Here is a 12,925-nt window from a genome sequence, read left to right as displayed (position 1 = left end):
AAAACTGCTCTACAGCAAGCGAAATCTCTCCCACGAAGATAAGAATCCTTCAGTGCAATCTGGAGCAATCCAGGACGGCTGACGCACTTCTTTGTCAGTTTGCCCTCGAACACGATGTCGACGCTCTCTTAATCAGCGAACAGTACCAGTATCGATATAGGGACCCATCTTTATGGTTCCCTGATAGTCTTGGTACTGCTGCATTCTGGGCTCGTAATGCAGCTAAAGTACAAGTGCGGGGTCACGCGAATGGCCGAGGTTTCGTTTGGGTTCGGTGCAGGGATGTCACTTACTTCAGTGTCTACCTTACTCCCAACGAGGCCATCCGTGACTTTCGTGAGAAGATAGACCGCCTAGAAGAGAGCGTGCACGATACCACCGGACACGTCGTCGTGGGTGGGGATTTTAATGCTAGGGCTGTCGAGTGGGGAATGACCCTCACCAACTCCCGGGGCAAGTATATTCTGGACTTTGCTGCCAGAGCCGGACTCGTTGTACTGAATGAGGGCAACACGCCAACTTTCCGCCGCCCTGGGATGCGGGGGACGATCCCAGACATTACCCTTGCATCTGAGTCCCTTTTGCCAAGGATCAGATCCTGGAGAGTCCTGGAGGATTACACGGGCAGTGACCACCAGTACATAATTTTTGACGTCCTGGATGGTCATCAGAGACAGGTGTCAGCGTTTCGTCAAGTGCCCGTTCGATGGAACATTAAAAAACTGGACGTGGCAAAATTCAATGGAGCCATCCTACGAAGAACGCCGGATATTCATCCCGCAACTGGCGTGCCTCACGCAGAGGCGTTAGTTGCATCCACGATGGAACTGATTGTCTCGGCCTGCGATGAATCTATGCCTCGCAGGAGATACCGGTGCAATAAGCGTCCTGTGTACTGGTGGACTGCCGAGATTGCGGAATTGCGACGAGCAGCATTGAGAGCCAGAAGACTTGCTACCAGGGCTAGAGAACCCCTAGACAGACGGCGTAAGTCGGATGCTTATAGGGCGGCTAGGAGGTATCTTCGTCGAGCCATCAATCGGAGTAAACGCAGTTGCTGGGATAAATTAAGGGACGATGTTGATTCCAACCCGTGGGGCCTGGGTTACAAACTTGTAACCAAGAAACTTGGAACCCGCTCTCCACCTTCCGTTATGGACAGGGTCACTATGGAGAGGATAGTCGAGTCCCTTTTCCCGGCTCACGCGTTGCGACCACTGCGGGATTTCGGAAGGGTGGACGACGTCCCACTTTTCAGCCCTGAAGAGCTGGTGGCGGCCGTCATATCCCTGAAGAACAACAAGGCTCCTGGTCCTGATGGGGTACCCGGTGAAGTCCTCAAGAAGGTTTTGACTACCAACCCCTTGATCCTTTTGAGCATGTACAACGCCTGCCTGGTCGAAGGGGTTTTCCCCTTGTGCTGGAAGACAGCTAGGCTTGTGCTTGTTGGGAAGGGCAAGGGAGACCCAGATCTGCCATCCTCTTACAGACCTCTGTGTATGTTGGATACGGCTGGCAAAGTCCTCGAGAAATTGATCCGTTCCCGGCTGAATTCAGCCGTTGTCGCTGCGGGGGACCTCTCCCCTCGTCAGTATGGATTCAGGACGGGGCGATCAACGATTGATGCGATTGATGAGGTGAAGCAAGCAGTGATGAGAGCTGAGGATTTTAACCACTACTCTCGCAGGGTTGTGCTGCTCGTAACGCTCGATGTGCGAAATGCATTTAATTCGGCGAGGTGGTGCGATATGCTGGACGCTCTGGAGAACACCTTCCACGTGCCGGCATACCTCATGCGCATCATAGAGGATTATCTCCGGTTTCGCCTCCTAACGTATGACACTGCGGAGGGCCCGCGGACGATGAGTGTCACTTCTGGTGCTGCCCAAGGTTCCATACTCGGCCCAGACCTCTGGAACGTCGCTTATGACAGCCTTCTGAGGTCTGAAATGCCTGAGGAAACGGTCTTGGTTGGGTACGCAGACGACGTTGCAGCTTTGATAGCTGCACGTAGCGTTGAGCTGGCTCAGCTAAAGCTAAACCGAGTTATGCGTACCATAAACGCATGGATGGCAGACCACGGTCTCTCACTTGCTCTGAGCAAAACCGAGATCGTGATTTTGACAAAAAAACGGATTGACACCATCGTGCCGTTGAGGGTGGGAGCCGTCGAGGTTCAAACTGTTCGTTCTGCCAAGTATCTTGGGGTCATGGTAGACAGCAAGCTTAGCTGGCGGGATCAGATCTTCCGAACAGCGGACAAGGCCGCTAGGGTGGTTTCTTCTCTTAGCCGGTTGATGGCCAATGTCGGAGGGCCTCGGTCCAGTCGTAGAAGGCTGTTAATGTCTTCGGTCCAGTCCGTACTCTTGTACGGTGCAGAGGTGTGGGCAGACGCACTAAATAAGGAGGCATACAGGATGCGGCTCGCCCGAGTGCAGCGTCAGGCAGCACTGAGGGTAGCATCTGCCTACCGAACAGTGTCCGAGCCCGCCGTCCTGGTGATTGCTGGAGTCATCCCCGTCAAACTTTTGGCGGCGGAGAGAAAGGCAATTTACCGGCGCCGTGGGGAGGACGAGGCACGAACAGAGGAACGCACCCGCACCTACCAGCTGTGGCAGGAGGGCTGGGAACAGGAGACACGGGGACTCTGGACCAGGCGACTGATACAGCAAGTCCAACCTTGGGTTGATCGGCGGTACGGAGAGGTGGACTTTTACCTCACCCAATTTCTGACGGGACACGGCTTTTTCCGGTCGTACCTGTTCAGGATGGGCAAAGCCGTGTCTCCCGACTGTATATACTGCCCAGGCATTCTCGATGACGTGGAACATACATTTTTCCACTGCCAGCGCTGGGAAAGGCCCCGCCTGGAGGCTCAACAGTTAATAGGACTGCTGTCGGTGGACACGGTCATACCGATTATGACGGAGGGTGAGGACAATTGGACCTGTGTGTCACATTATATCCAGGGTATCCTCCGCGCCAAGAAGATCGACCTTGACTGGGATGCGGTGTAGGTCATAAAGAATCAAAATGCCAGAAACGGTGCGAGCCCTGAGGGCTTAGGTCACATGTTGGCCTGACTTGAAGTAATGTGACAAACAATTCCAGGTCTGTGTCCAACAGAGTAGAGGGGGTTTTTTAGTGAGTAGTCTGATAATTTCAGGAGTCTCACACTACAGGCTGGCTACCTGTGTGCGTAAAAGCATTTTCCCTCCTCTCCCTAAAAAAAAAAAAAAAAAAAAAACAAGCATAGGAAACGTTAAATACATCCTGATTGTCATCGACATATTTACTAAATTTGTTAAATTATACCCCATGCAACGAGCAACGACCGATATAATCCTCAATAAATTATTCCAACTACATTTTCCTCAATATGGTTACCCAAACCGTATCCAAACTGATAAAGGGACACAGTTCAAAAGTTTAAAGTGGATAGATGTAAGGTACCAAATTTAAAGGGGGGTAAAAACGTACTGCGAATAAATGAACACCAGAACTTACCCAATTTTTAACCACAATAGCCTACCCCTAGGTCTATGTGTTGGCCATAGCTTGGGCTATAGGCCAAAGAACGTAGGCTTATTTTTATTCACAGTGAAGTACACAAACACATCCACAACTACATATTTATTCATAATAGCACTTCGTTTCACCAAATAACGTTAAACCGACCGACTTTACGAATATTTAACGCCGACGACGACATAACCCCAAACTGGTGTTTATTTGTTGACAGACGACAGACGAAACTAGACCAGCTCAACAAGTGAATTCGATCAGCTGTTATCTAGTAGTACTAAAGTTCGCCGCTTGAGCGCGTAAGCCTCAAGCGGGCAGGAACGAAGGATTTTACTCCAAGACAGGATTTTTCGTTCGTACGCCGTCTTCGAAGTAACTTCGTCGTTACATTCGCCTGTTATCAACGCTTGCACGATCATGGATAATTTGATTACCGAAGGTTAGCTATATTAGATAATCACATTACTACGATTTACGTTTAAATTTCCGTTTAACATTCGTATTCCCGTTTCCAAATTCGATTTTCAATAACTAAATTTAATAACGTAAATTTTGCCGACTTGATTCTCGACCCGCCAGTTCCTGCTTGCCAGTGACTAGCGGTGATTATCGTTTGGTTTGATTTAAACCAGTTAGTTTCAAAATTACGATTTCTACGAATGATTATTACGTACGTTTATTCTAATTAGTTCGCCGTTTTAATGCTCCGAGACTTGTCGTCTGCGTTCTAAACCCCGTCTTTGGCGGGCGAGAGAACCTAGTCTTATGAGTAGGCTGATTTGAACAATCAAACAGTCACGAATATTAATATTAAATCTATTTTAAATCATCCCACGATAAATTCTCCATTCGATTATATTAATTAGGCCCGACGACTCTGTAGGAATTGCTTTTTACCTTTTATTCGATATTATATTATTTACCAACGTCCTTAGCCAGATAGTTTACAGTTTAATACGAGTATTTATATCACATTGGCTTAAGATTGAATACTCGTCGGCCCTACAGAGTCATTCTAAAAGTTAGGCAAAATTCTCCAAAACACTTTTACGAAGGCTGGGATGATATAGCTTCAACTGAGCGTCTGCAGGATTTCCTGAGCGCTTCTAGAGCTCTGAGCCTTCGATTAAATTTTAAATAAATTGATCAGTCAAAGCCGTGACAACTTCGTATCGACCCCTGGATTTTTCTCGGCTCCTTCTGAGCACTCCGGGGAAGAAATTCGAGTGTGGCCGGTTCTAGGGGTAGGCCTAGCCTGACTTAGTGAATACTAGTTTATTCCCCCCCTAGAATTTTGCGTCACATAGAGAAAATGGAAGCCAACAACATTACTCTAGTATTCAGTTCTGTATACCATCCCTGTATCCCCCAGATACAGGGATGGTATACAGAATCACCTTTTGTTTGCAAATTAGCTGTTGTCATAAATGTAAAAGAAATAATAGTGCTGCACCCTGTTGGTAATCCTTGTAACTTGCTATTGAACATCATAGAACAGAACCAACTTGTTTAATTGAAACAGCTGTTAAGATTCATTAATTCCATTTCTCATAGGGTTAACATGGGAAACTCCAGAGCCACTGGGGCGGAGCCCTTTTAAGAATTTCGAAATGGGAAATAGTTTACGTCCGATTCGCATACCTACAGAATTTACACACCAAATTTCATAACGATCGGTGAAGTCGTTCCGGAGGAGTTTGCAGACAAACACTGTGACACGAGAATTTTATATATTAGATTTGTTTGTTTGGCAGTGATAAACTCAGACACCGCTGAACCGATTGCCACGAAACTTGCTACATACGTGTAGAATGTCATGGAATAGGTTTATACACCATCAATTTCGTGATCCGTCCAATCGGCTCCGCCCCAGTGGCTCTGGAGTTTCCCATGTTAACCTTATGAGAAATGGAATTAATGAATCTTAACAGCTGTTTCAATTAAACAAGTTGGTTCTGTTCTATGATGTTCAATAGCAAGTTACAAGGATTACCAACAGGGTGCAGCACTATTATTTCTTTTACATTTATGACAACAGCTAATTTGCAAACAAAAGGTGAGTGAGCGTAGCGAACGAACTTCAACCTGGAGGCGAGTTAGCGTAGCGAACGAGCTAACCTGAAGGCAAGTGAGCGCAGCGAACGAGCTCCAACCTAAAGGTGAGTGAGCGTAGCGAACGAGCTCCAACCCAAAGGTGAGTGAGCGTAGAGAACGAACTTCAACCTGGAGGCGAGTTAGCGTAGCGAAGGAGCTAACCTGAAGGCAAGTGAGCGCAGCGAACGAGCTCCAACCTAAAGGTGAGTGAGCGTAGCGAACGAGCTCCAACCCAAAGGTGAGTGAGCGTAGCGAACGAACTTCAACCAGGACGTGATTGAGCGATGCGAACGAGATCATCTTGAAAATTAAACGTAACGGTACTTTCTTTCCATCGGTCTGTCTTAGGGGAAACCTATAACTTAGGCGATACGAAGTTCGCCGGGTCAGCTAGTATATATATATATATATATACAAACATCCTCTTTTATACTTATAGATACAATTTATGGTGAAATAAAAGGGCTAGTTCCTTTTCTCTTAAAATAATTTAAGGAAATTCTGGCTCATTGTGACATTAAGCCGAATTACTGTTTTTTAAGAGAAGCAATGATGCAACGATTTTATGTGTATTCGACATAGCCCCAATTATATTAATTAATCACTGGATATTTTGTTAGTAAAAAAAAAACAAATTCCTAAGAATTTTTTATTTAATTTTGATTTGAAATTTTAAAAGTTCATGATCTTTCTGTAATAATTATTATAACAATTGTATCGAATGTATAATCATTATACATTATAAAAAGTACAACTTAGCTACGTTAATTAATTGTAAACTTTATAAGGATCCTACAATTTCTCAACCATATTGCATTTTCAGAACAAACGCTAAAGGCCTCTATTTCAGGCAAATATAGCTTGCTGGTCGTCTTTTCCTTACTATATAGAATTTATAGCTAATGGCCTTATTTCCCTGCTTACTTCAAGGTGGCCTCCTTCCCCTGATTTTTATCCTGGACGCCTTTTAGTGTTTTGAGTGATATATAACGTGTTAAAAAAAAATTAAGTATGACATTTGAGGTTGACATATATAGAAGCGGGAACATCAATGGATAGCAATTCTGCAATCACATACGCTTTTGAGGTTGTATCCTATGAATATAGATGGGGGGTCCCCCTGGCCGCTTCTCAAGGCTAATATAGAATGGCCGCCTTTCCCTGCAGTAATCCAGAGAGCTAAGATCACTATACACGGACCCAGGTATTGTTGCAATAGTTAAAGGAACAAGACTGTATGATGTTTGGAGAGCCACACCTGGAGACGTCCATTGGGAAGGCCAAAATAGAGGTGGACTGACCAAGTATTGAATGACATCAGGACAATGGGTGCAAATCTCAACTTGGCAGAAGACAGAGAAGGGTGGAAGAGGCTGGTACACGAGGCGAAGAATCAACTGAGATTTGTGGAGCCACGGCAGTAAGTATGTTTACATAATATATATATATATTATACAGTACGTTTATGACTAAAATTATTACTTTTAAAAACACTAAATACAAAAAAGAATAGCATCATAAATATGATTGGTAGCCCAGTTTAAAATAAGAAGCATTACCTGTGGTAATGCTTGCTCTTCTCAACTGTTGGTGGATTGGAGCAGAGTTTGCAATCACACCAAACGATGAACGACTTCTCCTCTCTATTTTGTCCACGAGGAGGTGGTATATTGCACTCAGGTGGTCGAATGAATTCTCTGCTAATGACTGAAACATGCATAATCATTCTACTAAATTACACCTTTTTTAATGATCAAGAGGATTTTTCTCTCAAGACGTAGAAATCTTGCTAAAGTTGTAGATGATTTTAAAACTTTTATTATATTTCAACCAGTAAAGGGTTTGAAAAACAAAATTATTACATAGCTAATACAAGAAATGTGAGATAGTTTTACAATTTTCATTAATTATGTACTTACATGCGCCCCAAAAGGCAGGAGGCATCCAGGGAGACCAAAATATATAGACGGAACTGACGGAAGGAACAATAAGGTACAACAGGACTTAAGGGAGATGAGAAGAAATGAAGAGCCAAGGCTAAACCAAAGGCAATGTACCATCTAGGTTCATAATGGGATAAAGATTTAATATAATATGGTGTTTTCAAGTAAAGAAAAAATACAGCAATATAAATTCTAACTAGCCAATTTGGGATTTTTGGGATCGTGAAATCTTCCGCCGACATGTAGACATCATCATTGACTGTCAAGGTTACGGAAAAGTCATCGTCGTCGTCCGTGATCACGGCAAAAACGTTTCCCCCGGCCGTGTCGACTTCATCGTCATCTCCTGCAGTCCCGGAAACGTCATCCCCGTCGTCCACGATCACGAAAAAATCATTAACATTTCCCACGCCCGTGTTGACGCTATCGTCGTAGTCTACAATCGTGGCAAAATAAAGTACTTTTCCCGTCGTCACGAAAATGTCATCGTCGTCGTCCGTGATCACGGCAAAAACGTTTCCCCCGGCCGTGTCGACTTCATCGTCATCTCCTGCAGTCCCGGAAACGTCATCCCCGTCGTCCACGATCACGGAAAAATCATGAACATTTCCCACGCCCGTGTTGACGCTATCGTCGTAGTCTACAATCGTGGCAAAATAAAGTACTTTTCCCGTCGTCACGAAAATGTCATCGTCGTCGTCCACGATTGCGGCAAAATCATGAACATTTCCCGCGGCTTGTAGACATCATCAACGTCACCCACGGTCCGGGAGCGTCATCGTCATCGTCCGCTATTGTGACAAAATCATGAATATTTCCCGCAAACGTGTAGACATCATCGTTTCCCACGGTCACGGAAGCGTCATCGTCGTTGTCCGCGATCCCTGCAAAATCATGAATATTTCCTGCAAACATGTAGACATCATCGTCACGGAAGTGTGATCGTTGTCGTCCACGATCGTGAACATTATGAAAAATTATGAAATCATAAAATTATGAACATTTCCCACGGCCGTGTAGACATAGCACAACTAATAATAAAACAGCTGGTTTTTTCTTAGATATTAGTAAGGCATTTGATACTATCAATAATGTTTTGCTCTTGATGCCTAACAGTATTTGCTGATGATTCAGCATTGTCATATTGTCCCAGCACTTTAGATGAGCTTCATCCCTTCATCGCATAATGCAGGATGATCTACATAAAATATCACTTTGGTTCAGTTACAAAAAACTTTGTCTAAATGTTTCTAAAACAATCTTTATTAATTTTTCTTTATCCCAGTCAAAAGTTTTTAATGCACCTTTAATCTTAAATATTAAACAAGACAGGGTTTTTTTATTTCACGATTCTGAATCAACCACTTGACGGATTTTCATGATTTTTGTGTTGAAAGAAAGATAATTTTGAGAACTAGGGAATGTTGAAGCCATAATTTTAGTTTAGGGTTTCAGTTTTTTTAGAAATTAAGTTTACAATTTTTTAAAGTCTAGCAGCCGATGCTAACATTCTGCTCTAGCTTTTGGTATAGTACCATTTGCTTAACGTAACAGCTGTAAACATTCAGCGTTTTCGGCACAAGTTCAGCATTTGGATGAAAATGAAATGACATACGTAGAATTGACTTATTTATACTATATGTAATGCTGTAATAATTGATACGTTCATTTATTCGGTAAGAGGATGAGAGTTTATTTAAATATACATAGTAAGATACTAGATGTTCTAATTGTTTATTTTTTTGAGCAATCTTTAAAATATTTAGTTTGTTTTAGGGCAATATAATTTGTTATAACTAACAGCTGGCTGAATAATAGTTTATTTACTCTGTGATTTTGTCATTGATTATAGGAAATAAGTAAGATTCTATAACCATTGCTGTATACAAAGCAAACCTAAGTACTCACTAAAATTAATGTTAATTAAATAGGAAATAAATCTAACAATTTATAGGGAATATTTTAGTAGAAATCTAGCCAGGTAAATGGAAATTCGCTTAGTCTGCAGGTTTGCTGCAGCGATGGTATTATTACAATTTTTTGTTAAATTGTATGGTAAAAAAATCAGTAAAATGTTTGGTATTCTGATATTCAATTAATCACAAAACTTTCTTATTTATCTATCTTTAAAATAGTGTATTAACATTAGGGAAGTTATGTTGGGATGAAGTGCAGCTATTCGTTAAAAACCTAGTAAAGGTGCAGCATTTGGCTTGATGGGGTTAATGCTAAAATACCTAACGTATAACTGTATACCATTAATTTCTCATTACAAAATACAAAATACATTGACTTAATCAGCTGATTGGGAATTGGATCTATTATAACAAAGTTCATTAGTTTCGTTATGATCAATTATTAAGATTGTAAACAAAGATCTGATAAGCCTTTATGTGCTCCGAACCAACTACCGTTGACTACGATAGTAAATTGAAAGGAATTTATTATTTTAATAGTTTGTACCGAACCTTTGTACCGCGTAAAATGCTATGCTGAACAGATGATAGTAATTAAGCCAGAACCGTACTGTACCGACTTTTTCGGTGCACCGCAGACCCCTAGATAGGACACACTCTGCGCAAGGATCAAGACGCCGTAGAAAAACAGACTTTGAGCTGGAATCCCCAGGGACAGAGGATGAGAGGAAGGCCGAGAAAAGAACGGAGGAGAACAATTGAAGCCAAAATCAGAGAGGTGGGAAAGAGCTGGAGAGAAGTTAAGGCATTGGCTGCTAATCGAGTCCTTTGGCGCTGTTTCGTAGAGGCCCTATGCTCCGCCGAGGAGTGACAGGAATTAAGTCAAGTCAAACTCATCATTGAGGAGGTCGAGGGTTATAAACTTTTTACCACTTCCTATTTTCGTGAATAGTTTGTCATGAGTAGGCAGAAGAAATGTTTTACTAATGCTTGATTTATCCAGTAGAAAAATCAGGGCAAATTCTTATACTTCCATTCGGTTTCCTGACTAAACACAAGGGGCAGCCTACTCAGGATTATCCATTTCTTCGAGAACACCATTGTTAATTAGATGGTCAAGTTCTTCTCTAAATTTATCACTACGAGCTAGCGGAATAGGTTTAGCCTTTTAGAAAACTTGTATGGCGTCCTTCTTTATTCTTTAGATATAGTCGTGCTGATACTGTTGAACACTTGCCGTCTCTTGGAGTAAAAACATCCGAGTATTCATTGCATTGTTTAATTAATTATTTCTCAGTGTTTTGAACCAGTAATGCAGGTTGTGTTTGGTTTGATGATGAATCATGTTAACTTACAGGGGACTGGGTATGCAAGATAGGTTGAAATATCCAATCCATTCCCAGTATGTTGTGTCAAATGCCAAATGCAACATGGAGATTGAGTATGCGTTTGATTTCTCCAAGTGTTACCCATACACTGACTTCACCCAGTAACTTGATAGATTGTCCTGTGAATGATGTAAAACATATTGAGCTGGTGTGAAGAGTAGGCTTACTTATATTTTCCCATGTTACTTAAGATACTATCGTTACACAACTGCCGGTATCGAATTGCATTGATACGGGACACTCACTGACATAACATCACAAACACCCCCAACTGAATTAAAGACGAGTCACCAGGTGGATCCTGTTTTGTTTCGAAATAATTCTCAATAACTGTTTTAACAGATTTCTTACTTTTGCATACTCTCGTAATATGTGTTTTACTCCCGCATATAAAGCAAACAGGATTTTTGATCCTGCAGTTACTTTTCAAATGTTTGCCTCCGCATATGAAGCAAGAACCCATAGTAATAGCATAGCATACATCTGATTGATTAATTTGTAAACTACCCGAAGCAACTTGAATGCATGAGAGGATATCACATAATTCAACAAATTGCGTCCCTTATTGGAAAAATCCAGGATATAGTAAAATATTTTGTTTTAAGGTCCTAAATGTGTTTAGTGGTATGTATTCTTGAAAGTTAAATAAAAAAACTGCATATTAATGTGATTTTGAGTTATTTATAGGACCAAAAATACCTCCTTTTTCCTGGCCTTCCCCTGTCCCAATCACATTTTTGTCGTTTATACCTATATAAAACTTACTGCAATACTAAAGCTTTCCAAATGGAATATAAATTGGTCCAAAAACATTGTAGATTACTTTTAAGAATGAATCTTGCTAAGTTTCTATCCTACTCATCGGTTGTGTCCATACTTGGGAATAACGAATAGAAATTCTATAGAATAGCACTATTCATTAGTTTTTTTGGCTATTTTTAGTTTATTTAGTTTTATTGGCTATTTAGGTTATTTAGTTTTATTGGCTAATTTTTTTTACCTATAACTAAAGCTAAAAACTAAAAATCATGCTCATCCTGCATATTTATATTCCAAATTGATCTTGTTTCCAGGCCATTCCCCTTCAAATCCTGACCGTCCCCCTAACAATTATCAACAATTTAAATATTTTAAAGCAGCTTAGGTACGAAAACATTTGTTTCAATATTGCACTACACGTAGGCATCTGGCATACTAATAAAATTGAATTATATAACTTTTTCCTTGGGTATTACTTCAAATTGACAAAAAAAATAAGTTTTTAGCGAATTTCCCATTTAGGGAATAAGCTAATACCATAGGTCTCATGGTAAGACCCAGACCCGGACCGATTTACTTTTTTGTTTTTAGGTCCCCAGAGGCCAAAAACACCGTCCGTTCAAATACATATATATTAGGGATGGACGGGATTTTTATTTTCTTCCCGATTTTCGGGACAGGATTTTTACCTGTGCATAAAAAGAAAGTCTTGAATATTGCAGTTACAAAAAAAGACAAAGAAAATCAATTTTTACGATTTGTTACACTGATCAATAGAAACAAAAAATGGGTAAAAATTTACAGGTACAAAAACTTGTGACTTGCGGTCAAGGTGCGATCGTCAAAAAGACTCACAGTCACAGCGGGATCTTCGGTATGACTCCGCGGTGAAGGCATGATCGTCGATATGACTGGCGGTCACGGCGCAATTGTCGGAATGACTCGCGGTCTCGGTGGGATCGTCCGTATAACTCCGCGGTCACGGAGCGATCGTCGAAATAACTTCGCCTACTGCGTTTGCGGAACTATCGTGAACATCTCTTGTGATAGCGGCGTCATCGTCACTCGAGAAGCTGCAAAATCGCCGAAAATTGGATCAAATCCTGTGCCGAAAAATTCCCGAATCAAATGTAATCCCGTCCCGAAAATCGGGAATATTTTTTCCCCGAAAATATCCTAAAATTTCGGGACCCGTCCATTCCTAATATATATATATGTGTGTGTCAGTTAGCGCGATAACTCGAGCAAAAATAATCCAATTTTGATGAAATCCGGTATATAATATATAATTCGGTATGTA

The 12,925-nt window shown here is 41.7% G+C and overlaps 1 protein-coding gene across 3 annotated transcripts in view; it reads right to left on the bottom strand.

Moving 5' to 3' along the window:
* Window positions 1-12,925, bottom strand: part of LOC128984853 (serine/threonine-protein kinase SIK3-like) — a 280,801-nt gene that overhangs the window by 163,772 nt on the left and 104,104 nt on the right. For all 3 annotated transcript variants that reach the window (XM_054404224.1, XM_054404232.1, XM_054404239.1), the window contains one exon: window positions 7,179-7,326. In XM_054404224.1, coding sequence (XP_054260199.1) covers window positions 7,179-7,326 — 148 coding nt within the window. The remainder of the gene's footprint in view (window positions 1-7,178; window positions 7,327-12,925) is intronic.

Source organism: Macrosteles quadrilineatus, unplaced genomic scaffold (assembly GCF_028750875.1).
Source record: "Macrosteles quadrilineatus isolate MER2022 unplaced genomic scaffold, UCM_ALF_1.0 Scaffold_1__1_contigs__length_201487025, whole genome shotgun sequence".
NCBI lineage: Eukaryota > Metazoa > Arthropoda > Insecta > Hemiptera > Cicadellidae > Macrosteles > Macrosteles quadrilineatus.
The sequence above is the reverse complement of the archived record's forward strand: the minus strand, read 5'-3'. Positions and strand labels throughout refer to the sequence as shown.